The sequence below is a fragment of the Monodon monoceros genome, unplaced genomic scaffold (genome assembly GCF_005190385.1).
Source record: "Monodon monoceros isolate NGI ecotype Baffin Bay Population unplaced genomic scaffold, NGI_Narwhal_1 Super_Scaffold_18, whole genome shotgun sequence".
NCBI lineage: Eukaryota > Metazoa > Chordata > Mammalia > Artiodactyla > Monodontidae > Monodon > Monodon monoceros.
This window is the reverse complement of record NW_021703774.1, coordinates 128470568-128495585: the sequence shown is the minus strand read 5'-3', so window position 1 is coordinate 128495585 and position 25018 is coordinate 128470568. Positions and strand designations below refer to the sequence as shown.

The 25018-nt window shown below is 39.4% G+C and overlaps 1 protein-coding gene across 5 annotated transcripts in view; it reads left to right on the top strand.

Moving 5' to 3' along the window:
• PATJ (PATJ crumbs cell polarity complex component) overlaps positions 1-25018 on the top strand; it is a 353415-nt gene that overhangs the window by 125626 nt on the left and 202771 nt on the right. For all 5 annotated transcript variants that reach the window (XM_029230615.1, XM_029230612.1, XM_029230614.1 and 2 more), the window contains exons 23-24: positions 10462-10533; positions 11801-11978. In XM_029230615.1, coding sequence (XP_029086448.1) covers positions 10462-10533; positions 11801-11978 — 250 coding nt within the window. The remainder of the gene's footprint in view (positions 1-10461; positions 10534-11800; positions 11979-25018) is intronic.

Sequence of the window (25018 nt, the reverse complement as noted above, 5' to 3'; positions counted from 1 at the left end):
AACATGCTGGGAGTGAGAAGGAGTAGGAGGACGACCTGTGTGTCTGAATGGGGCAACTAGATGGATAGTGGGACCATTAATTCTTTGGCATAAGATTATAAGAGCATGAACAGGTTGAAGAGGAAAATGATGAGTTCTGTTTGGGACATGTTGAGGGTTCAGGTATCCATAGGACAGTAAAGTGAAATGGAGTTAATTAAATACATGACTCTGGGGACTAGTGTTGAGGTCTATCCTGATATGGATAATTGGGAACAAGATCAATTGTAGGTGAAACTCCTGGATTTGAATAGTCATCCAGGGGAGGCTCAAGTGATAAAAGAACAGGGCCAAAATTGGAGTCCTGCAAAGCAGCAATATTAAGGGCATGAACTGAGGAAGAAAATAATGAAGTGGAATGAACAAAAGGTAGAAGGAAATTGATGAACTAGAGGTTGATATAGAAACCAAGGGAAGAGAGCATTTTAACAAAAGGATCATTGCAGACTATTGTTACATGCTACGGAGAGGTCAAGGTAGATAAAATGGAAGCGTTTTCGTGGGGCTTGATCACATGGTTGCCCTTGGTAAGCTTAGAACAGTTTCATTAGAGTGGAAATCAGAGAGTAGTGAGTTGAGAATTGAACAAGTCAGATATTGGACAAAGTAAGAGCAGACTAGTGTTTTGAGGAACCTGATCATGAAAAGAGGCAGAAAGAACACATGTTACCTAGACAAGTGAAGGGCACTGTGGAAATGGGACAAGGGGGCAGATATATATATATATATACATCTACATATGCATCTATATATGCATCTACATATATATATATACACATACACACACACATGCACACACACATAGATTGTGAAAGATCCAGAAAAGGAATATGTAGATGCTAGAAAGTGGGTGATTAAGTGTAGTCCCTGGAGAGGGTGGAGGGAGAGGAGGACACTGCACACCTAGAGAGATTAACTTCTAATAGTCTGATAGGAGGAAGCTCATCTCCTCCATGGACACAGGTGCCAGGAATGAAAGGAAGGTACAAATGCAGTACTATTAGTACCTTGAGGACTGGAATCCAAGGAGGTTCTTGTCCAATGACCTTGATTTTTTTTTTCTGTCATTTAGGAGAAAGGTTATTTACTCAGAATGATGGGGTGCTAGTCAAGTGGGCCATAAAAGGAGAGGTGTGAGAGTAGAGATTAGCTTTAGAAACAAGGGTAGGAGAGTAATGGCCTAGTGGTGGGAAGGAATTTAGAAAAATATTGACTCCGTTTTCCCAGCTTGGCAGGGAGTGAGAGAGTGAGTGTCACCCACTCAAGTGTGGCATCCATGGCAGAGAAGCGGAAGCTGTTGAGAGAACAGAGGAGGTTGAGAGAACACTGAGGGAAGAAGTTAGCATGTGGGGTGGCTTCTTTATAATTCAAGGAGATTCCTTGGAGTGTGACAGGTAGTTTGGCTGGGGGGGGGGGCTTGGGGGGGTATGGGAACAGAAGCACCTCTGAAAGAAACACCAGAACCGTGTAGCACTGTGAGTACAGGACAGGAGAGGCGAACGAAGGAGTTGGAGGTGTTGCAAAGCATAACAGAGATGAGAAAGGGGTGGGATTAATTGGCCTTATTGCTTTATTTATTTTTATTGGAGTATAGTTCACTTACAATGTTGTGTTAGTTTCAGGCGTACAACAGGTGAGTCAGTTATACATATATAGATATATATCATCCTAAGTGAAGTAAGTCAGACAGAGAAAGACAAATACCATAGGATATCACTTACTTGTGGAATCTAATTTAAAAAATGATACAAATGAACTTATTTACAAAACAGAAACAGACTCACAGATCTTGAAATCAAACTTATGGTTACCAAAGGGGAAACGTGGGGGGCAGTGATAAATTGGGAGACTGGGATTAACATATGCATAGAATAGATAACTAATAGGGACCTACTGTATAGCCCAGGAAACTCTACTCAATGTTCTGTAATAACCTATATGGGAAAAGAATCTTAATGCTTTTATTGAAACCTTAGTCCAAGAAAGATTTTGTGTTATATGAAGTGTCTCAGACTTATATCCCTTCTCTGTTCAGTGACCTGTGGCCTTTGCCTAGAGTTTTAGATAGAACCTTAGTAAAAAGTTGTCTGGCTTCTGTGTAGCTCATCTCTGAGTGGAAAGGGAAGACCCATAGGCCCAACTAGTTGGAGGAATCTGGTGGCTTTTCACTCAGCAGACCTGGACCAGGGTATAGAGGGGAGGAGCTGACAGGCCCAGGGTCCTCGTGCGAGGGATCTAAGCAGCTCCCAGAGGAACGGAACGCAGTGTCAAACAGCCAGGGTTTGTTTTTTAATACTTTTTTTTTTTTAAATTAAGGGTACTTATTTTTATTTATTTTTGGCTGTGTTGGATCTTCGTTTCTGTGCGAGGCCTTTCTCTAGTTGTGGCAAGTGGGGGCCACTCTTCATCGCGGTGCGCGGGCCTCTCACTATCGCGGCCTCTCTTGTTGCGGAGCACAGGCTCCAGACGCGCAGGCTCAGTAGTAGTGGCTTACGGGCCTAGTTGCTCCGCGGCATGTGGGATCTTCCCAGGCCAGGGCTCGAACCCATGTGCCCTGCATTAGCAGGCAGATTCTCAACCACTGCGCCACCAGGGAAGCCCCAGGGGTTTTTTTTGTTTTGTTTTTTGCGGTATGCGGGCTTCCCACCGCAGCGGCCTCTCCCGCTGCGCAGCGCAGGCCCAGCGGCCACGGCCTACGGGCCCAGCCGCTCTGCGGCACGTGGGATCCTTCCGGACCGGGGCACGAAGCCGCGTCCCCTGCATCGGCAGGCGGACTCTCAACCACTGCGCCACCAGGGAAGACCGGGAAGCCCCTAGGGTTTGTTTTTTTAAGAGAAAGGCTTGGCAGTGGAAGTGCTGGAGGCGTTAGGAACATGTTTCCACTTTTTTATGTGATCAAATTACTTTTCAAACGAGACACTTTTATTTTTTAAATTTCTCTTGTGCTGAGTGTTAATAATTGAATCTGGCCAAAGAATTCAGAAATGAGGCTGCTTTTCAGGCTATAGAACTGTAACTGTAGATTGGAAAAGATTTAAACAAATTTCCAAGCCCACCCCCTCCTTCCTTCTGCAGAAAGTGAAACATTCTATCAGTTGTGTCTTACTCAATTCTCCCAGCTTCAGAGAGAGCAGATAACACTTTACTCCTGAAGTGAGTACTTTGACAGGCTGTTTTCTTGTGCTGGCGCAGACATTTAAGGGCTCCAGCCTAATCTTTGTCTTGGGAGATCAGTCTTGCATTTGAATGCTGTTTTTTTGGCTTGCTGTCATAGATTTAGGATATATTTAAATCTCAGCAGGCTTCAGAAGAGTTCCTGTAAATCATACTCCCCATTTTAATCTTTCAGGGTATGCCCCATGGAGTTAGGTTCATAGGTGAATATTTATTGCTACTCAGGAGACTTCCTGAGTAATGCATAGATTCTTTTCAGAAGATAGTCTTTCAGATCATCAGGGTGTCATCTAGTGCTAAATGCTATATGTTCTTTTACAGTTTCTTCTTTGCATTAATTTTTGTGTAGGGCCCAGCAGAGTTGTTCAGTGTGCACTGTGCTTTTGCATCAAGACAATTTCTCCTTACCTTTGGAGGCAGGACTGATGTTAAGAGGTTAGATGCACCCTGAAACTGGGGATCTCTAGGAAGGGAGGACGATGGGTAGACAGAGCATGATAACTCTGAAAGGGATCTAAGTGATCTTGTTCTGAGTATCCTTCTTTCTTCATAATGTCACTTGAGATCAAGTTTTCAGAATTCACCTTGTTTTAGTCTTTTTCTAACTCACTTCTGTCATCACCTGCTGCCTGAAGACATGGGTGTGCCCATCAGTGGGGGGCATGGCATTTCTCAGACTAATAGGAGATTTGCAGTATAGATATATTTTGGTGCTGTTCAAATATGCTCTTTTTTATTTATGACTTCGTGAGCCTGAGAGGGTTTCCCTTGTGTCTGTATTTCCTCACTCGTAAAGTAGGTAGTTCTAAGGTTCAGTTAGAGTGAGTATAAAGGGCTTCGTATAATGCCTTGAACATAGTAAATGTTTAATGAAAGGCGGCTGGCAGTGATGCTGGATGACAGTGATAGGATCATGGGCCCTGAGGTGTATCTAGGGTATTCATTGTTGCTGAGTTTATTAAAACACTCAAGGAGATTGTAGAGGGTTTTTTTTTTTTTTTAAAGAAATAAAATAGAATCAAGTCACAGTAAGTAAAACAAGGAAGGTGTCAGAGGCTAAAGCCTGGTAGGATGATGAACTTGAGGTGAAAGGTGAAAAAAAAATTCTAAATTGAAAAAAAAAATCATGTTGTAGTTATAATACAATGCAAATGAAAAGAAATACTTTCAGGTATTGGATACTTTGTTTTGAATAGTGGGAGGTGAAATAGGAGGCGGAGCGTCATAGCTGGGGAAAGGATTAAGTGAGTTAATGTGATATTTTAAGTCCCCAGCACTGCCTGGCATTTAGTGCCTTCTAAGTAAACGGTGAGTATCTAATAGTTTTACCTTTGAGTTCTACTGCCAAAAACTATGTGTAAATTCAGAATACTGGTAGAAGACTGAGAGTAAGGGAGAGAATAAATGTGTTCATTTGAGAGAGGACTACTCTGGAATGTTTGAGTTGGGAGTAAAAGGGAAGTTTCCAAGGAGTTTGTGGTCTCATGTATGTGACACTTTCCTGTTTTAACCATGCTGTTGCATGCTGTTGCAGACGCCAGTCACTGCAGGTGAAGATGAATGTGAGAAATTAGGACAAGAGGCACATAGGAATATTACATTAATACCTATGAAAATATAATTAGATATTTGATTGCTAACCCAGGCTCTACAGGTCAGAAGAGAAAAGGGAGAGACCTAAGGAAGTAACTTACCCTTTATGGCTTAAACTTCTATTTCTTTTTTTAATTTTTTATTTATTTTATTTATTTATTTTTGGCTGCGTTGGGTCTTCGCTGCTGTGCGCGGGCTTTCTCCAGTTGTGGCGAGCGGGGGCCACTCTTCACTGCGGCGCACAGGCTTCTCCCTGCGGTGGCTTCTCTTGTAGCGGAGCACAGGCTCCAGGCTCAAGAGCTTCAGTAGTTGCAGCTTGTGGGCTCCAGAATGCAGGCTCAGCAGTTGTGGCACACAGGCTTAGTTGCTCCGTGGCATGTGGGATCTTCCCGGACCAGGGCTTGAACCCATGTCCCCTGCATTGGCAGGCAGATTCCCAATCACTGCGCCACCAGGGAAGCCCTAAACTTCTATTTCTTAACAAATGTCTTAAATGCAATTTTACAGGACAATTTTTAAAATTTTGATAAATGTATACATTCATGTTACCAACACCCCAATCAAGATATTGAACATTTCCATCCACCCAGAAAGTTCCCCCTTGCCCCTGACTTCGAATACTGTAAATTATTTTTTCTGTTCTAGAACTCATGTAAATGTTATCATGCAGTAGGTACTTTTTTGTATATGGCTTCTTTTACTGAGCACCATGTCTGTGTCATTTTAAACTTTCATGTACAAGAATGCCTAATTTTTTATGTATGCTGGTATCAGGTAATAATTTGCTTTGTAATTTCAAAGTCATAGTGTAACATTTGTATAACTAGCCCTACTAGTTTGGAAGACACTATTGCCTATTCTGCCTGGTTCCAAATGCTCACATTCCCTGTGGTGTGTCACAGAAAATTGCCATATAGAATCTATATTTTAAGAGGAAAAAGAAATCTTGAGATAGGTACAACCATAACCCTTCCTGCTTACATCATTTTGGGGTGCCAAGTTTGCTTGACCCTCATATGGTTTAGTGTATAGAAGTTTCACATGAAAAAAAGGTATATTCTTGCCATCATTTTGAAATTGTTAAACTGGGCATAGTTCAGAAAGCAAACCTGATGCCTTTATGGGAGATGGAGCCACATTCGTGCTCTGGGTGGGATCACCTCTGCAGGAGAACAGTACATTTTCTCATAAAGGCAAAATGCTTGTAGGTTTTGCCTCTTTACTTTGTATTTACTTTTAAAGTTGCACTTGTTCACCTACCAGTGTTTACGAAATCCTATATTTGGGATGCTTTTTCTACAATAAAATATTATCATTTGTGGAAAAATAAAGGAAAGGTCACCTTGGCCATCTAGATTCATCTGATTTTTGTATGATGTTGAAAATTTTATTCTCAAAGACATTGTATATTATGATGAAGTCTTACTATTAATATCCACTTGTTCATTAATGGGGCACTCCATCTTTCCTCCCAAATCTGTAATGAATTATAATTTTGGGCATTTGTTATAAAGGACTGAACTAAAAATAAAAAGCATTGTTTCTATTAGATGGTTAATTCCTTTAGGGAAAAAGTGGTTATAAAACTCTGGTTAAATGCAAAAGTTCAGTTATTTTAAGATTTGAGATTCTAACTGATTGAGCTATTGACCATGTCTAATCAAAGTGCAAATTATAAAATTAGAGGTTAGAATTCTCTTGTGAAAGATTCAAGTACATTTGTGCAAATTTACACCTTAATATGTGCAGTAAAAGTATTTTACTTTCTCAGTTAAATTTTACTTTGGGTTGAAAGGTATATGTATTTATCAGTGTAAAGTGACTACATTATTTTGTATAGTTGCTTGTCTCCTGTGACTGTATTTCTAAAACTAATCACACTATGATTTTGAAAGTTTTATCCTTCTTTAGGTATGAAGTAATGTAAACAAAATATGTGTTTATCAATTTCCTGAAAAAGGATAATATGCTTAGAAAAAGTCTCTTCTAACAGAATAAATCCTTTTGTCGTACATTTTCTTAAAGAAAACTAAAATTGTCCATATTTTAGACAAAATTTTTCCCCCTTTGCTTAATATTGTATGTGAAAGCCAGAAGTTTAGGATATTTTTTATTTAATTTTTTTAATAGAAAAGCATATAGCCCATACTAGTGTTAAAGCTTGATTTCCATTCTATTTTAGGTAATTTTAAATTTAAGAATTTAATTCTTATAATGATATTATACATGTGCCATAATAAAAATACTTACTTTATTTTTCTTAATACCTATCATGAACTCTTTTTGCTCACAAACTGTTGACACCAAATGTATGAGTTTTTTCCTCCACCCAACAACTAATTCTCTGATTCTCTGGACACTGTGTACCCTAAAATTCATTTCAATTCTGACATAACTACCTGGAGTTAGTGCAGTCCCCACAGGTGAAGGACTCAGTCCCGTAAGACTGCCCCAACTTCAGATGCCAGTCACAAATTCCAGGTTGCCAACTCTACTTCTGACCAACTGGCTATAAATTGAGGGTTCCCATAACACCTTCCTAAGGTTTGATAATTTGCTAGGATGGCTCACAGAGCTCAGGAAAGTGCTTCACTATTACTGGTTTATTACAAAGGGTGCAACTCTGGAATAGCCAAGTGGAAGAGATGCATAAGCCAGGGAAGGGGGTGTGTGGGATGCAAGAGCTTCCATGCTCTCTTGGGTCACATCACCCTCCCAGCACTTTAATGTGTCCTCCAACCTGCAGGCTCTCTCAACCCTGTTGTTTGGAGGGGCTGGGGTGGTGGGGTGGGGGGTGGTTTATGGCAGCTCCATTATGCAGGCATGATTGATTACATCATTGGCCATTGGTGACTGAGCTCCATCTCTAGCCCCTTTCCCCTTCCCAGAGGTGGGGGTAGGGCTGAAAGTTCTAACTCTAATCACACAACTGCTTCTCTGGCAATCAACCCCCATCCTGAAACTGTCTGTAGTCCTACCTAGAGACACCTTATTAACATCAACTCAGGTACGGTTGAGAGGGGCTTGTTATGAATAACAAAAAACGCTCCTGTCACCCCTGTCGTTTGGAAAACTCCAAGGGTTTTAGAAGCTCTGTGGCAGGAACCAGGGACAAGGACCAAATATTTATTTCATATTATCACACCTGTCACAATTAGGGTACAGGAAAATGGAAAATGGAGAGGAGGAAGGTTTCAGTGTTGGTTTGGTTTTTAGATTTCAATCTTACTTCAATTAATATCTACTTAAAGGAGAATATTAAAATACAGCAGAGCATGAAGATATTCCTTGCATTAATGTCTATATTCCATATAAACAAGACATAATCTAAGTGCATTATATTTTGGGATAGCAGACAAATTACATCAATACCATGGACTATTAAGATGCTATTAAATAAGAAATGATGAAGATTATGATAATCTTGGGGAAAATTTTGATTTAAATTCAAGTGAAAAAATTGTTAAGGAAATACATATTGGTTGAGCCTCAGTTAAATGCCAGTCATATCTCATTTAATCCTTGTTACTATTATAAGATAATCAAAATATGAAAGTTTATGCTACGATTACAATTATCCAATGAACATATATGCATACGTGCCAAGAATAATAATGTGATATGATAAAGTGAAGACTTCACTTAAATTGGTGGAATCGTGTGTATCATTTAGCGATGGCATTTAGCTGCTTATAAACTGAATCCCCTGCCCCCATCTCCCCACACACACTTTTAGTGTGGCTTAACTCAACTAGGGCTTAGTTTTTTTCATGTAAAAAAGTCCTGAAGAAGTCCTGTCAGGGTCTTAGACATCTTCTTTCTGCTCTGCTGTCGTCAATGTATTGCTTTAGTCCTCATGGTTTCTTCATGATTTTAAGATGGATACTTAACCACCAATAATCACCTCTGCCTTCTAGGCAAGAAGAAGGGGAAGAGCATAGAGTAAAAGGCTCCTGTCAGCTGATTCTCCCTCCATTTAGTGAGTTTTCCTGGAAATCTCATCTGGGGACTTTTGCTTCCTTGTTGCTGATCAGAGCTATGGCACACAGTTACCATTAGCTGAAGGGAAGTCCAGAAAATTTATTTTTTTAAAGCTGGGCATAGTGCCACCTGGAATAAAGGGGGGTTATGTTGTTGGGTAAGGAATATGGGGAGAGAAGACATTAGATAAGTAACTGGCAAGTATCTGCCAAGTTGTTTTTCCTTGAATTCTATGATGCTTTTAATCATAAAAAAATAGACTGGCTAAGGCAAGAGGGCTGTCTGCAGTGGGTGAGATGTCAGTGATCCCTAATGATCTCAATTCCTTAACTGATTTTTAGATTGTCCAAATTTTTGCACTTTCTCCTTTTTACACAGCCTTAAACCTATCCAATATCCTAGAAAGTTGTAGAGTGGCAAGTAGCTGGAGTTTTATACTTTTTATAGGACTTATTTGAGAGTTCAGAGGAGAATGGAGCATTGAAATTTCATGCTGAAAGATTTGGATACTGTGGAGAGATTGTGTAGTACATCTGAGCCTTCTCTGAGCCTCATGGGGAAAATATAGTAATATGACCTGTTGTGCTTACTTCACAGGGTTTTTGTGAAAATGAAATGGAAGAGGTAGTCCCTACATTTTTGTGTAGAGTAATACAACTGACAGTATCACATAAGTCATTTCATTTGGTGGTCCAAAGGCACACACCTATTTTGTGGTACAGGTTAGACTGGAGCTTAGAAATCCTGACTTCTCTTCCAGATAATAGATGGTAGTGTCTCTACCCTATTAGATAACATTACTTTTATAACTACTCTGTAATTCAGCATTTTACAGTATCCTGCTAGGCAGTTCCATATTAACGTAACTGATGGGTGAAAGTATGGTGGTGGTAGGTGGGAGAATCTCATTGTTTAAGAAATCTCTGTAAACTGAAAAGTGCTGTGTAACTACACAAAATATTTATGGAATACAGATGACAGGGAAATTATTTAGGGTTAGAGAGACAGAAAAATCTAGAAAGAACGATCATGTTTACTGACTGTTTAATCATTTCAGCAGTTTGTGTAAGTTTATACTAGACTGTTAGCTGGTCAGTCACACCAAATTTTAAAAAATATATTTTATAATATTTAAATGCTGTTATAGAAACAAATGTGAAATCATACAAATTCAAACACAGATTTTTAGAAAATAACATCTAGAGTGTCACCAATAAAAGTGTTTATAATCAATGATTTTCTGGTGCTGGGTAGATATTTGTTAAGTTGAATGCTAAAGCAATATATCTTTGTATGGATAGTTAATTATTGATGTAAATTTTTTTTTTTTTTTTTTGCGGTACGCGGGCCTCTCACTGCTGTGGCCTCTCCCGTTGCGGAGCACAGGCTCCGGATGCGCAGGCTCAGCGGCCATGGCTCACGGGCCCAGCCGCTCCGCGGCATGGGGGATATTACCGGACTGGGGCACGAACCTGTGTCCCCTGCATTGGCAGGCGGACTCCCAACCACTGCGCCACCAGGGAAGCCCTGATGTAAATATTTTTAAAGCTTAGAAATTATGAACAATTTAACTACATATAGATTGTGTAATGTAAAACTTTTCAAGAACCTTTAATAATAAGAAGTGTGTTGTAAGTTATATGTGTGTGTGTTTTTTCCTTTCTTTCTCCTCAGTGAATTACCTGAGAGAGAAGAAGGTGAAGGAGAAGAAACTCCAAACTTCAGCCACTGGGGACCACCAAGAATGTATGTTGATGACATTATTGGCTTTCTCAATAGGACAATGCAATTAGTTGCTCTTTTCTTTAACTTCATAGTGTCATTCAGTCATTCTCTAATGATTGCCATAGTTCACACGTACGCTGGCCTAAATTTTAGTTTCATTTTGTCTTATCTCGAGGTTTTTAGCCAGCAAAATGACCGAAACCAATATTAGGAAAATCTTTGTCGTACTCTTTCAGAGAAAGCAACTTACAAATGTCCATCTGTGATGGATTAAGTATACTTTCTCATTGTATCACTAAGCAAAGCAAGTAGGCCTGCCTTGAATGCAGTAAAGAAGCTCTTTTTTTCAAACAACAATAGTTAAGGCTTCTATCACATAGCACCCTCCTCCTCTTGTGTTAGTCCAAGTTTATGCCTCGTTTGCACTAACAGAGTGTGTTGGGCCCATGCTCCCTTGGATACTCTCATGGTTTTAGGTAGTCACCAGGGCTGCACTTTATTAAGGTTATAAAAGTCTTCCTTTAGCTGCTGTCTCTATCTTCATGCATTATGAATTCCACCATGCCACCCAAATTGTTCTTTTCTTGCACTTTTGAGTTTTGTCTTAAAAACTCTTAGGAGCTGTTTTCTGAGTTACTTTTTGGAATTAATTATTGGCCATGTCTGTGCAGTTTGAACAAAATTCATAATATTTTGAGGGGCAAGTTTTATTCTATACTTCATGACAATGATGTGGATGTAGGAAGAAGAGAAGACCTTTCCAGCCTTTGGAACTATTAAATCTGTCCTCCACGTAGAGAACCACAGGTTAAAACGGGTGACTGGGAACAGCAGTATGGGCAGTGAGCCTGTCAGTGGCAAGTTTATTTTTTTCTGAAGGTTTCTGCTTTTTGCCAAAATGATACATGTAACTTCCTTGATTTTTTTTTTCCACCCATTAGTTATTTCCTTAATTCATTCTTTGCTAATGTTATGATATAGATGAAAGGGACTCATCACAGAAAATATATGGTGGTGGGAGATGAGAACATTAAGTCCTTGCTAAATCTCTCAATATTAAGAGTTGTATTTGTTGTTTTGGAAATCTTTTTCAGAATTTACACTTTCACATATGCCATGAATTATTGATAGAACCTTATAATTTTGGAGCTAGGTATAACTTCTATAACATTTGTGAAAATATATTTATATAGAATATGAGTCACAAGGATATGGTACACATAAAACACAGTGACAGTATAATAGATTACCTTCTTCATGAGTGAATTTTGTTTTTTTGTTTTTACAGTGTTGAGATTTTTAGAGAACCAGATGTATCTCTTGGTATCAGTATTGTTGGTGGACAAACTGTTATAAAACGCCTGAAGAATGGAGAGGAGCTTAAAGGTATATTTATCAAACAAGTTTTGGAAGACAGTCCAGCAGGAAAAACAAATGCTCTTAAAACTGGAGATAAAATACTTGAGGTAAATAGTGTTAAAATTTTGTTTTTGTTTGAAATGTACTGTAAGACAGTAAAATGATCATTTAACCGGAAGTCCTTCCTTTATGTGTTGGGGTATATGTGTGTACAATTGGTGTATTTTATTCAGATGCTTTAGTTTGCATGTTTGCACAATTTAATGAGATTCTAAAGCTGAGCTGATAGCATATAAAATGATAAAACAAAAAGCCTCAGCTGACTGAAAAAACACAATTTGACAGAATGAGGCAGATGGTGGACATCATGCTTCTCCCACAGTCTTTAACAAACTCTGAATTGTATATGTCAGTGGGATAGCCGTGCTGTCCTCCCAGAGTTGACCCTGAAAGTGGAAGACTGTATTGGGGGAGAGGTGACTCCATCCCTTATACATGGCTGGCTTTCCAGAGTGGAGTTTTAAGGGCACATCAAGGCACTAAGAGGTCTGAATCTGATCCATTTCTTTGCATTAGGTTTATTGGATGACATCATATTGAATATTTTAAATCCCAGAATCTGCTTGGTGATTCATGCTTTATGATGCTAAACATCAGCTATGGTGTTTTAGCTCTGAAAGAATGAAAAGAGCTCTGGAGATCATGGGTTAAAGTCTAGATTGTCCTGTTTGTTTTTTCCTTGTTCTTGGACAAATTATGAAACCTATTTTATTTTCAGTTTCCAAATAAAATGGAAATGAGATTTCAAAATCCATAGAATCATTGTGAGGATTAAATCAAAGAATTGCATAAAACTACTCTGTGTATACAAACTTGAGGTTATATTTATGTTTGTGAAATTTAAAAAAAAATTTTAAACATACTAGGGATATGGCAATGAAGCAAATGACCAAAAATCCCTTCCCTTATGGCGTTTATATGACAGCGGGGTAGATAGACAATGCACAAAATAAGTAATATATAGAATGTTAGATTGTTATAAGTAACTATGGAGAAAAATAACAGGGAGGAGGACAAGGAATGATGTGTGGTGACGGCAGTAGTTGCAATGAATAGATTTGTTATGGAAGATGATATTGGGACAAATATAAGAAATGAGAGACTGAGCAATATGGACACATGGAGGAAGAGGGCTCCAGACAGAGTGAACTGAAGTGTGAAAGCTCTGAGGTGGGAGCTTGCCTGGATGTGTTGAAGGAACAGAAAGAAATCCAGCGCTGCTAATATAGGTAGAGTGAACAAAAGAGAGGGTGAAAGAGAAAAGGTCTGAGAGGTAATGGGAAGCCACATCATGTAGAGATTAGAAGGTTGTCTACTCTGAACGGATGAGAGTCCATTAGAGAATTCTGAACGCGTACATTTTTGAAAAGGATTATTCTGGCTTCTGGGGCAGGTGTGGTTTCTTTTACTTAGCATTCGCATGGTACGTTGTTTTTTTTTCTTTCCTTCTTTTTCACCCTTATTTGTGATTTTGTTTTAGTTGTATTTTAAGCAAATAATAACTGGATACTGCCTTTTAAAAATCTAAATTGATAATCTTCATCTAATAAATAAGAATCATTTATTTTTTATTTTGATTACTGATACATTTGAACTTAGAAAAAAATACAAAAGACATATTTAAAATTATATGTTTTTCTTTATATTTTGAAATAGTTGTAGGTTCATAGGACGTTGCAAACAAATGTACAAGGAAGTCCCGCTTACCCTTCCCTCAGCCTCACCCAGTGTTAACATCTTATACAACTGTAGTTCAATAGCAAAATCAAAATACTGATATTGGCACAATTCGTAGACCTTATTAAGATTTCACGAGTTATACATGTACCATTTGTGTGTGTGTGATTATAGCTCTACAGTTTTATCACATGTGTAGCCTTGCATAACCCACACAGCAATCGAGAAACTCAATTGAATCATCACCACAAGACTCCCTTGTCTGACCCCTTTATAGCCCCTCCTCTCCCATCCCCTCCACCCCCATCCCTAGCCTCTGGCCACCACTATTCTGTTTCTCCATATTTTTGCTTATGTTATTTTACAAATAGTTACATAAATGGAATTATGCATTTTGTATCTTTTTTTTTTTTTGCGGTACACGGGCCTCTCACTGTTGTGGCCTCTCCCGCTGCGGAGCACGGGCTCCGGACACGCAGGCTCAGCGGCCATGGCTCACGGGCCCAGCTGCTCCTCGGCATGTGGGATCTTCCCGGACCGGGGCATGAACCCACGTCCCCTGCATCGGCAGGCGGACTCTCAACCACTGCGCCACCAGGGAAGCCCTGTATCTTTTTGACATTGGTTTTCTTCACTCAGCGTAATTTCATTGAAGTTCATTCAATTTCTTGTGTCTATCAATAGTTCATCGCTTTTAAAAAATTTATTTATTTTTAACATCTTTATTGGAGTATAATTGCTTTACAATGGTGTGTTAGTTTCTGCTGTATGACAAAGTGAATCAGCTATATATATACATATATCCCCATATCTCCTCCCTCTTGCGTATCCCTCCCACCATCCCTATCTCACCCCTCTAGGTGGTCACAAGCACCGAGCTGATCTCCCTGTGCTATGCGGCTGCTTCCCACTAGCTACCTATTTTACATTTGATAGTGTATATATGTCCATGCCACTCTCTCACTTCGTCCCAGCTTACCGTTCCCCCTCCTTGTGTCCTGAAGTCCATTCTATATGTCCACGTCTTTATTCCTGTCCTGCCCCTAAATTCTTCAGAACCATTGTTTGTCTGTTTTTTTAGATTCCATATATATGTGTTAGCATACAGTATTTGTTTTTCTCTTTCTGACTTACTTCACTCTGTATGACAGTCTCTAGGTCCATCCACCTCACTACAAATAACTCAATTTTGATTCTTTTTATGGCTGAGTAATATTCCATTGTATATATATGCCACATCTTCTTTATCCATTCATCTCTCGATGGACACTTAGGTTGCTTCCATGTCCTGGCTATTGTAAATAGTGCTGCAATGAACATAGTGGTACATGACTCTTTTTGACGTATGGTTTGCTCAGGGTATATGCCCAGTAGTGGGATTGCTGGGTCATATGGTAGTTATACTTTTTATTTTTTATTTATTTAAAAAAAATTTTTTTTTGCGGTACGCGGGCCTCTCACTGTTGTGGCCTCTCCCGTTGCGGAGCACAGGCTCCGGGCGCGCCGGCTCAGTGACCATGGCTCACGGGCGTAGCCGCTCTGCGGCATGTGGGATCTTCCCAGACCGGGGCACGAACCCGTGTCCCCTGCATTGGCAGGTGGACTCTCAACCAGTGCGCCACCAGGGAAGCCCTATACTTTTTATTTTTAAATTAATTAATTTTATTTATTTTTGGCTGGGTTGGCTCTTTGTTGCTGCACGTGGGCTTTCTCTAGTTGCAGTGAGAGGGGACTACTCTTCATTGCAGTGCGCAGGTGTCTCATTGCAGTGGCTTCTCTTGTTGCAGAGCACAGACTCTGTGGCACACAGGCTTCAGTAGTTGTGGCACACGGGCTCAGTAGTTGTGGGTACGGGCTCTAGATTGCAGGCTCATTAGTTGTGGCACATGGGCTTAGTTGCTCTGCGGCATGTGGGATATTCCCAGAACAGGTCTCGAACCCGTGTCTCCTGCATTGCAGGTGGATTCTTAACCACTGCGCCACCAGGGAAGCCCTATTTTTAGTTTTTTAAAGAACCTCCATACTGTTCTCCATAGTGGCTATATCAATTTACATTCCCACCAACAGTGCAAGAGGTTTCTGTTTTCTCCACACACTCTCCAGCATTTATTGTTTGTAGATTTTTTGATGATGGCCATTCTGACCAGTGTGAGGTGACACCTCATTGTAGTTTTGAATTGCATTTCTCTAATGATTAGTAATGTTGAGCATCCTTTCATGTGTTTCTTTGCAATCTATATCTTCTTTGGAGAAATGTCTATTTAGGTCTTCTGCCCATTTTTGGATTGGGTTGTTTGTTTATTTGATATTGAGCTGCATGAGCGGCTTGTATATTTTGGAGACTAATCCTTTGTCAGTGGCTCCATTCGCAAATATTTTCTCTCATTCTGAGGGTTGTGTTTTGGTCTTGTTTATGGTTTCCTTTGCTGTGCAAAAGCTTTTAAGTTTCATTAGGTCCTATTTGTTTACTTTTATTTTTACTTCCACTCCTCTAGGAGGTGGGTCAAAAAGGATCTTGCTGTGATTTATGTCAGAGTGTTCTGCCTATGTTTTCCTCTAAGAGTTTTATAGTGTCTGGCCTTAGATTTAGGTCTTTAATCCATTTTGAGTTTATTTTTGTATATGGTGTTAAGGAGTGTTCTAATTTCATTCTTTTACATGTAACTGTCGAATTTTCCCAGCACCACTTATTGAAGAGGCTGTCTTTTCTCCATTGTATATTCTTGACTCCTTTATCAAAGATAAAGTGACCATATGTGCATGGGTTTTTCTCTGGGCTCTCTATCCTGTTCCATTGATCTATATTTCTGTTTTTGTGCCAGTACAATGCTGTCTTGATTACTGTAGCTTTGTAGTGTAGTCTGAAGTCAGGAAGCCTGATTCCTCCAGCTCCATTTTTCTTTCTCAGGATTGCTTTGGCTATTTGGGGTCTTTTGTGTTTCGATACAAATTGTGAAATTTTTTGTTCTAGTTTGGGAAAATTACATTGGTAGTTTGATAGGGATTGCATTGAAACTGTAAATTGCTTTGGGTAGTATAGGCATTTTCACAATGTTTCCAATGTTTCCAATCCAAGAACATGGTATATCTCTCCATCTGTCTGTATCATCTTTAATTTCTTTCATCAGTGTCTTATAGTTTTCTGCATACAGGTCTTTTGTCTCCTTAGGTAGATTTATTCCTAAGTATTTTATTCTTTCTGTTGCACTAGTTAATGGGAGTGTTTCCTTAGTTTCTCTTTAAGATTTTTCATCATTAGTGTATAGGAATGCGAGAGATTTCTGTGCATTAATTTTGTATCCTGCTACTTTACCAAATTCATTGATTAGCTCTAGTAGTTTTCTGGTAGAGTCTTCAGGATTCTCTATGTATAGTATCATGTCATCTGCAAACAGTGACAGTTTTACTTCTTTTCCAATTTGGATTACTTTTATTTCTTTTCTTCTCTGATTGCTGTGCTTAAAACTTCCAAATCTATTTTGCATAACAGTGGAGAGAGTGGGCAACCTTGTCTTGTTCGTGATCTTAATGGAAATGGTTTCAGTTTTTCACCATTGAGAATGATGTTGGCTGTAGGTTTCACATATATGGCCTTTATTATGTTGAGGTAAGTTCCCTCTATGCCTACTTTCTAGAGGGTTTTTATCATAAATGGGTGTTGAATTTTGGCAAAAGCTTTTTCTGCATCTATTGAGATGATCATATGGTTTTTATCCTTCAATTTGTTAATATGGTGTATCACATTGATTGATTTTCATATATTGAAGAATCCTTGCATTCCTGGGATAAACCCCACTTGATCATGGTGTATGATCCTTTTAATGTGCTGTTGGATTCCGTTTGCCAGTATTCTGTTGAGGATTTTTGCATCTATGTTCATCAGTGATACTGGCTTATAGTTTTCTTGTTTTGTGACGTCTTTGTCTGGTTTTGGTATCAGGGTGATGGTGGCCTCGTAGGTTGAGTTTGGGAGTTTTCCTTCCTCTGTTATATTTTGGAAGAGTTTCAGAAGGATAGGTGTTAGTTCTTCTCTAAATGTTTGATAGAATTCACCTGTGAAGCCATCTGGTCCTGGGCTTTTGTTTGTTGGAAGATTTTTAATCACAGTTTCAATTTCAGTGCTTGTGATTGGTCTGCTTATATTTTCTATTTCTTCCTTCCAGTCTCAGAAGGTTGTGCTTTCCTAAGAATTTGTGCATTTCTTCTTGGTTGTCCAATAAGCATATAGTTGCTTGTAGTAATTGCTCATGATCCTTTGTATTTCTGCAGTCAGTTGTTACTTCTTCTTTTTCAGTTCTAATTCTATTGATGCGAGTCTTCTCCCTTTTTTTCTTGATGAGTCTGGCTAATGGTATTTCAATTTTGTTTATCTTCTCAAAGAACCAGCTTTTACTTTTATTGATCTTTGCTATCGTTTCCTTCATTTCTTTTTCATTTATTTCTGATCTGATTTTTATGATTTCTTTCCTTCTGCTAACTATGGGTTTTTTGTTCTTCTTTCTCAAATTGCTTTAGGTGTAAGGTTAGGTTGTTTATTTGAGATGTTTCTTGTTTCTTGAGGTAGGATTGTATTGCTGTAAACTTCCCTGTTAGAACTGCTTTTGCTGCTTCCCGTAAGTTTTGGGTCTTTTTGTTTTCATTTTCATTTGTTTCTAGGTATTTTTTGATTTCCTCTGATTTCTTCAATGATCCCTTGGTTATTTTGTAGTGTATTGTTTAGCCTCTATGTGTTTGTATTTTATACAGATTTTTTCCTGTAATTATATCTACTCTCATAGCGTTGTGGTCCGTAAAGATACTTGATACGATTTCAATTTCCTTAAATTTACCAAGGCTTGATTTTTGACCCAAGATATGATCTGTCCTGAAGAATGTTCCATGAGCACTTGAGAAGAAAGTGTATTCTGTTGTTTTTGGATGGAATGTCCTGTAAATATTAATTAAGTCCATCTTGTTTAATGTATCATTTAAATCTTGTGTTTCCTTATTTATTTTCATTTTGGTTGATCTGTCTATTGGTGAAAGTGGGGTGTTAAAGTCCCCTACTATGACTGTGTTACTGTTGATTTCCCCTTTTATGGCTGTTAGCATTTGCCTTATGTATTGAGGTGCTCCTATGTTGGGTGCATAAATATTTACAATTGTTATACCTTCTTCTTGGATTGATCCCTTGATCATTATGTAGTGTCCTTCTTTGTCTGTTGTAATAGTCTTTATTTTAAAGTCTATTTTGTCTGATATTTGAATTGCTGCTCCAGCTTTCTTTTGATTTTCATTTGCATGGAATATCTTTTTCCATCCCCTCACTTTCAGTCTGTATGTGTCCCTAGGTCTGAAGTGGGTCTCTTGTAGACAGCATATATATGGGCCTTTTTTAGTATCCATTCAGCCATTCTGTGTCTTTTGGTTGGAGTATTTAATCCATTTACATTTAAGGCAGTTATCAATATGTATGTTCCTTTTACCATTTTCTTAATTGTTTTGGGTTTGTTATTGTAGATCTTTTCCTTCTTTTGTGTTTCCTGCCTAGAGAAGTTCCTTTAGCATTTGTTGCAAAGCTCATTTGGTGGTGCTGGATTCTCGTAGTTTTTGCTTCTCTGTAAATGTTTTAATTTCTCTGGCAAGTCTGAATGAGATCCTTGCTGGGTCAAGTGATCTTGGTTATAGGTTTTTCCCTTTTATGACTTTAAATATGTCCTGCCACTCCCTTCTGGCTTGGAGAGTTTCTGCTGAAAGATCAGCTGTTAACATTATGGGGATTCCCTTGTGTGTTATTTGTTGCTTTTCTCTTGCTGCTTTTAATATTTTTTCTTGGTATTTAATTTTTGATAGTTTGATTAATATGTGTCTTGGCATGTTTCTCCTTGGATTTATTATGTATGGGACTTCTGTGCTTCCTGGACTTGAGTATTTCCTTTCCCATATTAGAGTAATTTTCAACTATAATCTCTTCATATATTTTCTCAGTCCCTTTTTTTTCTCTTCTTCTGGGAGCCCTGTAATTCGAATGTTGGTGAGTTTAATGTTGTCCCAGCCGTCTCCGAGACTGTCCTCAATTCTTTTCATTCTTTTTCTTTATTCTGCTCTGCAGTATTTATTTTCACTATTTTATCTTCCAGGTCACTTATCCATTCTTATGCCTCAGTTATTCTGCTATTGATTCCTTCCAGAGAATTTTTAATTTCATTTTTTGTGTTGTTCATCATTGTTCGTTTGCTCTTTAGTTCTTCGAGGTCTTTGTAAACGTTTCTTGTATTTTCTCCATTATGTTTCCAAGGTTTTTGATCATCTTTACTATGATTACTTTGAATGCTTTTTCAGGTCGACTGCCTCTTTCCTCTTCATTTGTTTGGTCCAGTGGGTTTTCCCCTTGCTCCTTCATCTGCTGTGTATTTCTCTGTCTTCTCATTTTTCTTAACTTACTGTGTTTGGGGTCTCCTTTTCACAGGCTGCAGGTTTGTAGTTCCCGTTGTTTTTGGTGTTCTCACAGTGGGTAAGGTTTGTTCAGTGGGTTGTGTAGGTTTCCTGGTGGAGGGTACTTGTGCCTGTGTTCTGGTGGATAAGGTTGGATCTTGTCTTTCTGGTGGGCAGGACCACGTCTGGTGGTGTGTTTTGGGGTGTCTGTGACCTTAGTATGATTTTAGCTGCCTCTCTGCTAATGGGTGGGGTTGTGTTCCTGTCTTGCTAGTTGTTTGACATAGGATGTCCAGCACTGTAGCTTGCTGGTCGTTGAGTGGAGCTGGGTCTTAGCATTGAGATGGAGATCTCTGGGAGCGTGTTTGCCATTTGATATTATGTGGGGCCGGGAGGTCTGTGGTGGACCAGTGTCCTCAACTTGGCTCTCCCACCTCAGAGGCTCAGGCTTGACACCTGGCCAGAGCACCAAGACCCTGTCAGCCACATGGTTCAGAAGAAAAGGGAGAAAAAAAAGAAAGAAAGAAAAGAAAATATAGTTACTAAAATAAAAATTAACAATTAAAAAAATTAAAAGTAATTAAGAAAGAGAGAGAGCAACCAAACCAAGAAACAAATCCACCAATGATAACAAGTGCTAAACACTATACTAACAAAAAAAACAAAAAACCAAAAACACGTACAGACAGAACCCTAGGCAAATGGGAAAAGCAAAGCTATACAGACTAAATCACACAAAGAAGTATACACATACACACTCACAAAAAGAGAAAAAGGAAAAAGAAAAAAAATATATATATATATAAAGGAAGAGAGCAGCTCAATCAATAAAAGAAATCTACTATTGGTAATTAACTGTAAATACTAAACCAAGGTAAACGTAAAACCAGAAACAAATTAGACGCAGGAAGCAAACCCTAAGGCTACAGTTGCTCCTAAGGTCCACTGCCTAAATTTTGGGATGATTCGTTGTCTATTCAGGTATTCCAGAGATGAAGGGTACATCACGTTTATTGTGGAGATTTAATCTGCTGCTCCTGAGGCTGCTGGGAGAGATTTCCCTTACCCTTCTTTGTTTGCATAGCTCCTGGGGTTCAGCTTTGGATTTGACCCCGCCTCTGTATGTAGGTCGCCTGAGGGCATCTGTTCCCCGCCCAGACAGGATGGGGTTAAAGTAGCAGTTGATTGGAGGACTCTGGCTCACTCAGTCGGGGGGACGGAGGGGTACAGAATGCGGGGCGAGCCTGCCGTGGCAGAGGCCGATGTGATGTTGCAACAGCCTGCGGTGCTCCGTATGTTCTCCCGTGGAAGTTGTCCCTGGATCTCAGGACCCTGGCAGTGGTGGGCGGCACAGGCTCCCAGGAGGGGAGGTGTGGATAGTGATCTGTGCTTGCACACAGGATTCTTGCTGGCTGCAGCAGCAGCCTTAGCGTCTCATGCCCATCTCTGGGGTCCACGCTGATAGCCACAGCTCGTGCCCGTCTCTGGAGCTCATTTAGGCGGTGCTCTGAATCCCGTCTCCTTGTGCACCCCGAAAAAAATTGCCTCTTGCCTCTTAGGCAGTTCCAGACTTTTTCCCAGACTCCCTCCCGTCTAGCTGTGGCGCACTAGCCCCCTTCAGGACATGTTCACTCAGCCAACCCCAGTCTTCTCCCTGGGATCCGACCTCCGAAGCCCGAGCCTCAGCTCCCAGCCCCTGCCCGCCCCGGCGGCTGAGCAGACAAGCCTCTCGGGCTGGTGAGTGCCGGTCAGCACCGATCCTCTGTGCGGGAATCTCTCCGCTTTGCCCTCTGCACCCCTGTTCCTGCGCTCTCCTCCTTGGCTCTGAAGCTTCCGCTCTGCCCAGCCCCCATCTCCACCAGTGAAGGAGCTTCCCAGTGTGTGGAAAGTTTTCCTCCTTCACAGCTCCCTCCCACTGGTGCAGGTCCCGTCCCTATTCTTTTGTTTCTGTTTATTCTTTTTTCTTTTGCCCTACCCAGGTACATGGGGAGTTTCTTTTTGGGAAACTGAGGGAAGTCTGAGGTTTTCTGCCAGTGTTCAGTAGGTGTTCTGTAAGGGTTGTTTCACATGTAGATGTAGTTTTGATGTATTTGTGGGGAGGAAGGTGATCTCCACGTCTTACTCCTCTGCCAACTTGAAGGCGCCTCCTCGTTCATCCCTTTTTATGGATGAGTAGTATTCCATGGTATGGAGGTACCACCGTTTAACCAATTCACCCATTGAAAGACACTTTGGTAGTTTCCAGTTCTTGGCTGTTATGAATAAAGCTCCTATAAACATTTGTATACAAGTTCCTGAGTGAAAATAAGTCTTTGTGTCTCTGGGATAGATGCCCAAGAGTGTAACTGCTGGGTTGTATGTTAAGTTCCTTTTTAGTTTTAAGAAACTGTCAAACTATTTTCCAGAATGGCTGTACTATTTTGTATTTCCACCAGCAATGTATGAGTGATTCAGTTTCTCTGCATCCTCATCAACATTTGGTGTTGTCACTGTTTTTCATTTTAGCCATTCTTGATAGGTATATAGTGATATCATTGTTGTTTTAATTTGCGGTTCCCTAATGGCTAATGAGAAAGAACTTTTCATGTACTTGATTACCATCCAATACCCTCTTTGGTGAAATGTTTGTTTGTGTTTTTGCCTGTTTTCTAATTGGATTGTTTACTTTTTAAATCTTTTTGAATTTTGTTTCTTTTTCTCATCTTTCTCTGTGCTCAGTTGAATATAAAGTATTCTCTCATTTAATCATCATCACTCATACACATACTAAGAGTCCACTGTTTTATCTCATATTTAATAATTTATATTTCTTCAAATTCACAACAGCCCTGAAATGTTACACTCTAATATATATTTTGTGAAGCATAATGAGTCATTTGTTTACTTTTTTCTATGAAAAGCATTACTTGTTTGTTTTGTTAGTGAAGTTTAATAATCATTTCTCTTTGTCTTGAAACAATTGCATGAAAGGTTTAGGTCCGTATAAAGAAGAGTTTTTTAAACTAGGAAGTTAGAATTTAATGTAATTTTTAGAAATGGGTCTTCATCTGTGTGAATGAACATACTCTTATAATTTTAAAGCTGAGAAAAACTAAGATTATTTTTGTGTTGTAATATGACAGAATACTGTTTTTTTCCTACCTTCCCGACTTCGGTGCTTCGCATTTAGCAATGTGGAAATCTCTGTTAGGGAAACAAAAACTGATTATTACTAGAGGAGGAAGTAGTTCTCATATAGCCTCTACTTCTCTTACTGTTGAATATTTTGGGGATCAGGTTATTTGAAAGAAGCTTCATTAAACTGTTGTGACAGCTTTTATGTGTCGCTTTAATTTTTGTCTGTATTTTTTTCATTTACTATTATTTGTATCCTTCCTCAACTCATATGGGAAAAGAGCTTTCACAGAGCATTAAAATCTTCATTGATACCTATTAGAATAAAAAGCCAAAGTTCTTGCCATGGCCTTTTGGATTTTGCAGGTGGCTTCGGCTGCCTCCCTGGCCTCACCTCTTTCCGCTCTCTCCTCTTTCTCTGTACTGTAGACTCAACCTGGCTTTAAACCCCTCTAACACACTGGGCTCGTATCTCCTACCTTAGAACCCTCGCTTCTGTCTCTCGGCTTCTGGCATGCTCACTTTCTTCCTCACTCTGCTCAGATTCAGTGACTTATCATCCTATCACTCCCTTGCATATACTTCCAACTCCTTTGATCCTCTTTCCTTTCACTGAACTTGCCTGGGAGAACCAATCACATCCTACTTAAGTGCAACTTTTTGCTTATTTCAGATCTCTAGCACGGCTGGAGAAAATAACCACCCACGCTGTCTGGTCTCATTTTAAATTCATGACCACCCCCTCAAGTGGGTCTTTAATTCTGCCCTGTAGCCCTGTAATATTTCCCAAGTTGTTCCATTCTTCTACTTTCAGAGGTAACTACTTCAAACCTCCTATACCTCATGCTGCAGTCTTAATCTCTGTTTAAGGTCCTTGTTTCTTATTTCATTGAGAAAATAGAAGCAGTCAAAAGAGAGTTTCCCCTTGCTCCCACTGCATACCAAAGCTTTTTTCTGACTGTATTTGGCACAGCAAATGAACTATTTATGTTTCTTCTATCCAGAGCCAGTCTAACTTGTACAGTGGAAGTCATTCCCTCTTCACTGTCCAAGGATTTGCTTCCACGGTCATCACTCCTCTCTACCCTTCATTTTTCCTCTCCACTGCATCATTATTACTGTAATCTATCCCATCTTAAAAACAAAAACCAAACTTGATCCCACATCCCTCTTCACTTACATTCCTATTTCTTTGATCCCCTTACGGCAAAACAATATTCACAAATTGTCGCTGTCAACTGACTGTAAACCACCTCAACTTTTACCAAGGCTTCCTTACATTATCAGTTTCAAAAATTGGTTCTTGTAAATATGTTTGATAAATACAGAATGCTCTTTGAGATTATGGGCATGTTCACAAGTTATGTTCTCCCAGACTTATATAATAAGGAGATGTTTACACTTGCCCCAGTTTTTTAAATTAATTTTTATTGGAGTATAGTTGCTTTACAATGTTGGTTAGTTTCTTGCTGTATAGCAAAGTGAATCAGTTATATGTATACATATATCCCCTCTTTTTTAGATTTCCTTCCCATTTAGATCACCACAGAGCACTGAGTAGAGTTCCCTGTGCTATACAGTAGGTTCTCATTAGTTACCTATTTTATACATAGTAGTGTATATATGTCAGTCCCAATATCCCAATTCATCCAACCCCCCTCCCTTCCCCCCTTGGTAACTGTAAATTTGTTCTCTACATCTGTGACTCGATTTCTGCTTTGCAAATAAGTTCATCTCTACCATTTTTCTAGATTCCACATACTCAAATTTGTTGAACACAGAACTCTTTTAGAAAGAACCTATGGGTGTTTTCATACTTCTTTTTTGATATAATTTGAGAAATGTTCAGCTTCTCAACTGTGATAATGGGCAATTTGCTTAA